At 33.9% G+C, this 4991-nt stretch overlaps 1 protein-coding gene across 1 annotated transcript in view; it reads left to right on the plus strand.

The window, feature by feature from the left end:
• Positions 1 to 1382: 1382 nt before the first annotated feature.
• The window catches only part of ANGPTL5 (angiopoietin like 5), a 30818-nt gene continuing 27209 nt past the window's right edge, over positions 1383 to 4991 (plus strand). Inside the window, 2 exon segments of the mRNA XM_069079998.1 lie at positions 1383 to 1625; positions 1627 to 1683. Coding sequence (XP_068936099.1) covers positions 1425 to 1625; positions 1627 to 1683 — 258 coding nt within the window. The 5' untranslated portion in view covers positions 1383 to 1424.

The raw sequence follows: 4991 nt of genomic DNA on the forward strand, positions 1-4991 counted from the left end.
GATATGATTTCATGAATTCTTTATAACCTTCTTATTGTATTTTTTTTTCACCCAAAATGCTTTACTTGACAATTAACTGTGTGGAATTTGCATCTGTGTTGTTTCCCTAGGCCATCTGTTTCTGTCTATGACTAATTTTGGAATTGAAGCCAGTTTGAGCTCAGCTGCCCAGTTCTCCAAGATGAGTTGTTATTGTCCACGTGGACAGCTATTCTTAGAAAAGTGCACCTCAAGCATACTCAGAGAAATTTATGCCTAGTCAGCTATACCTATAGGAATTATTTATGACAATGTAGATGGTAACAAAATGATTTCTAGGACTATTAATACATTTTTCCTGTTGAATAATATTCTTGCTTTGGTGAATTGTCCTAGTGATAATCTAGAAAGTGTTTATAGTCATAATCTACTGTGCAATAGGCATACATTATAAAATGCTATATAAATATGAGCTATTAGATATAGGTAGATGAAATGGAGTTCAGAGTAATTTGCTTAAAAACAACTGAAATTTGTTGAATCTATGATGATGCCTAGTTCTGACATGGATTTAATCTACACAGAAAAAAATGGAATTTATTTGGTCAATATAAATGTAAATGAATTGAAACTAAAAATACATTCAAGATTATATTCTTGAGATGCCAACACTGATCAAACTAGCTAATTATCTTTACTCTGTGTATGATGAATGAAACTCATCTGGTTCTAGTGTGATTATGGGGTCATGGAATTTAGAGATCAAAGATACCTTGGAAATCATTAAGATCTACCTCCTTGTTTTTACAAATAAACCAAGGCCTATAAAACTTAAGAGATTTCACAAAATCACAGAATCTCAGAGTAGGAAGGGACCTTGGAAGCCATCTAAACAAATTCAATGCTGAATTGGAATTTCTTCCACTTATTGAATACTATATTTTTTTCTGTTTCATTTTTGACATACTAATTTCCACAGATAACAGCTTAACAGAAAAATATTTTCCCCCAAATACAAGAAAAGGAAACTTATGACATATAGACACTAGGAAGAAGTTAAGTGTTTTGATTTTTTAGGTTATTTCTAGAAAGCTTTGAATTTTATAATAAGTAACTTCTATCTATAGCACAATTGCATAGAATATTTAAAAGTGACCTAAAGAAAGCAAAATCCTATATTAATTTTTTAGATGTTCTAAATGATGTCTTTTAGAACATCAGGTAGGATTAATCTTATTGCGCTCTTAATTTGTGGATTTTTTTGATGATGAATTATTCTCTGTTCACTTAGTAGAGTTTGGTCACTCTGAATATTTGAGACATAGGGGTGGAATGACACATCCTGTAATGTGTCTTAAATAGATCCATTAAACTCTAATATATCATCTACTTCATACTTCACATAGTTATTCCTGAACACCAAATCAGGTGCCTGTGTTTTTAAAATGAGTGATGTTTTATGTAAGGGAACTAAAAAATCGGGGTGTTGGCTTCTATTTGTGTTGTACATCTTCCAGAAACTTTTAACTGAAGAGTCTGTGCCCTGCTGTTTTTTTCCACAGAGTTGGAATTTGAAGCAGTGTTTTCATTTCTTCAAGAAAAATATGGTACCTCTAAGCTTAACTTCATCAATATGCCTAAATATATATTTTTTTTATATGGGGAGAAAGTGTGCAAGGTAATTGCATACAATTTTCTGCCAAGGTAAGTAAATTATATTCATTTGATAAGAAGAAACTGATTAGGTAGTTTTCATAAAATGGGTTCTACATTTACCAAAGTTTCTTTTACTTCTAACAATTAGTCATAGGATAATTGAGTTTCTTTTATTAAAACATTGAGATTAAATTTTGTAACACTATTAATATTATATTTAGGCTATCATCCTTTAAATAGAGATTTGATGGTCTTAAAACAATTTCTAATCTATTTTAGTTTATTTTTTTGAAAAACAATTGTTTGAAAAAACACATTTTTTCAAAAAAAATTTGAAAAACAATGTGTTAAAAAATGTGACTCATGACAATAAGTTCATGGAATATATGATTGGTTAGAAATATATTTCATTTTAATGAGCTATTTTAATTGTTATGTAGCATTATGTATTTTAAATATTGTGTTTATTTTTATCTAGAAAGCTAGGAAATAAAACCCTGGAGAAAAAAAGACCTGTTACATATATGCTTATTTAGATTTTATATTTTGTTTGAATCTGTTTAAGTCCTTTAATTAATATTTAAAATTATATTTTATTCAAAAGCAAAATGTATCTATTAACTGCCAATATAGGAAGTTTGAAAAAGTAAGTGAATTACATGAAAGTTAATGAAGTAATAATTGATTTAGTCCTCTCTTAAAAACTTAATTCTTTTAGGTTTTTCAATTGGTTTAACAAAAGCTATATATAGTCACATATTTTAAGCTTTTTAAAATACCCATTATGTCAGTTATTATCTTTCCATGATGCAAAGAAAAAGTAAAGAATTACTAGTTCTGAAACACAAATTTTGTCTGGGTAATTGTAAATGTACAAATCTTACCTGTGTGAAGATAAACTGCAATACAAAGATACATGTGATAAATACAAAAGAGAGGCCCAGACAAAGAGATAGAATTTTTTTTTTTTTTGGAGGGAGAAAGGGGGAAGAAATTGCCTTTAACTGGGGAATCAGGGAAGACTTTGTGTAGGAGGTGGCACCATGAGCTGCTGACTGTTTTCACTCATCAAAGATCAGCAGGGGGCAGAGAAGCCTTGACTCTTCTCCCTCCTTTTCCCATTCCTTGAGCAGGGGATTTCTATGCGAGATCTCTATTTCTTAAAGCTATTTCTAATTTTTTATGTCTTATGTAAAACTGCCATAACTTCTCTATGATGCCTGTGTATTGTTTATAAGGGAGATTATAATGGAGGAAGTCAGTGAATAGCTTGTGAGACAGAGGTAGAGAGGATGAATCTTCTCTGACTTGCAGACAGTAGGGAAAGGAACTTTTTTCTTCCCGTTTCCTAAAAGGAAACTGAACTGAATGAAAGAAAATCATGTAGTTTTGATTTTAGAAATGACTTAAATTCAAGCTCCTAGATAGCAAAGATATACCATCCATGTAATTTAGCACCATTTTTCATTTGGCTGTGAATAACCAAGATTCAGATGGCTTAAAGTGTCAGGCTTTTCAGTGAAACTTCCAGCCTCTAGAATGAGGGACAGAGTAGAAACTTAGACCAAAGGATACTCTAGGTCTCCCAGGGAAAGGAGAAAGGTGTGTTTTGGGAGGTATGTCTATAAGGCAGAGGTTCCTAATCTTTTCGTGTGTCATGAAACTTTGGCAGTATGGACCCTTCTTCTCAGAATAATGTTTTGAAAATGCCCAAAATAAAATATATAGGAAATAAATTATGTTGAAATAAAGATGTAATTTCTTCCCCACCCAAATTTTTAGAATCCCTTTAATCTATCCATAGTTAAGAACCCTTGACCTAAGGCAACTCCTCACCCTCAAATTCCAAAGGATGGAGGGCAACTTCCTCACCTAGATAGCTAAACCCTGGCTCATAGTGCCATCTGCTGATTAAATAGCAAATAAGTAGTTGAAGACTAGAAATCCTTCTGGTCTTCATAGTATATTGCCTTGACAAGGATTGTCTTGTTTTTTAGTCTAGTTCTTAATATGGTACTTTACAGAAATATACTCTGCAAAAGTACATTACCTAATTAATATTTTTTTTATAATTTATACAGTTATTTTTACCAGAAAGGTAATACATGAATCATATTATAATGAATAGAGGAATGCCAATTCATTCACTCATTAATTTCCATTTTCCCGTTCCTCTATCTTAAACTCCCATCCCCACTCCTGCAGAGGGATTCAGAGTGCCTACTCCACTTCATCTTTTGGGCTACTCACATCCTTGCAGTAAGCCTTGAGAGTCACCAACTATAATCATTCCTGTAAGATGGAGGACCACTGGACCTTAACAGCTGTCCTGCAATTGAGCCCTAAACATCTTGTTAACTGCTCTGCCATTATATAGCTTTCTGCCCATAGTGCCTGACCGTTTGCTCTGATGCAACAGCTCCTGAGCCCCAGGCATTTCCATCTGCCCTGCTGATAGACATTAAAGATTTGGGATTTTCGGGGTGGCTAGGTGGCAAAGTGAATAGAGCACCAGCCCTGGAATCAGGAAGACCTGAGTTCAAATGTGATCTCAGACACTTAACACTTACTAGCTGTGTGACCTTGGGCAAATCACTTAACCCCAATAGCCCTGCCTACCCCCTCCAAAAAAGCAAAAAAAAAAGAAAAAACCAAAAAAACCCAAACCAAAACAAAAAATAAAATGAGACAATCTTGGACTCCAAGGTCAGATTACTGAATTAAAAAAAAAAAAGATTTGGGGTTTTTCTGCTATCCTGCCACTATACACTGAGGGCCATTGTGCCTTTCCATCCATGTTGCAACTGAATGTTTCTGCATGTATTGTCTCCCCCAATTAGAATTTGAACTTATTAAGAACAGAATCTTCCCCGTTTTCTGTCTGTATCCAGTCAGTAGTCAGCAAAGTACTTGGCATATAATATGCACTTAATGACTGCATCTTAATTAATTTAGTCACCCAAAGAGAGGTGATGGTGGGGGATTTGATATTTGCTTAGCACTTATGCTCACAATGGAATTTTCAACAACATATAATTCCTATTGAATAGTATCAGGTTAAAGGCTAACAGTGCCACCTGGCTGCTATGAGACTTTGAAAAATGAATGTTCAGAAAGTAGGGTGGCAGCTAACTGAGAGAAGAGACAGTGTCATGGTGTAGCAGCAAGCACCCCAAGCGTCCTCAGGGTTTGCTGCCAACACAGGTTCTTGGATCTGCTTTGATAAAGGAAAGCAACTCAAAATGGGTTAACAAGCTTACTTTAATCAGTCAGACATATATCGTTTACCTTGTTCAGGGGAAAAGGTCAGCACCCCGAACTTCAAAGTACACAGACAGAATTATCAAGACAGAAAC

Source organism: Petaurus breviceps, unplaced genomic scaffold (assembly GCF_028583685.1).
Source record: "Petaurus breviceps papuanus isolate PSGF00001 unplaced genomic scaffold, PetGlider_PUasm1.0 91133, whole genome shotgun sequence".
NCBI classification, from domain to species: Eukaryota; Metazoa; Chordata; class Mammalia; order Diprotodontia; family Petauridae; genus Petaurus; species Petaurus breviceps.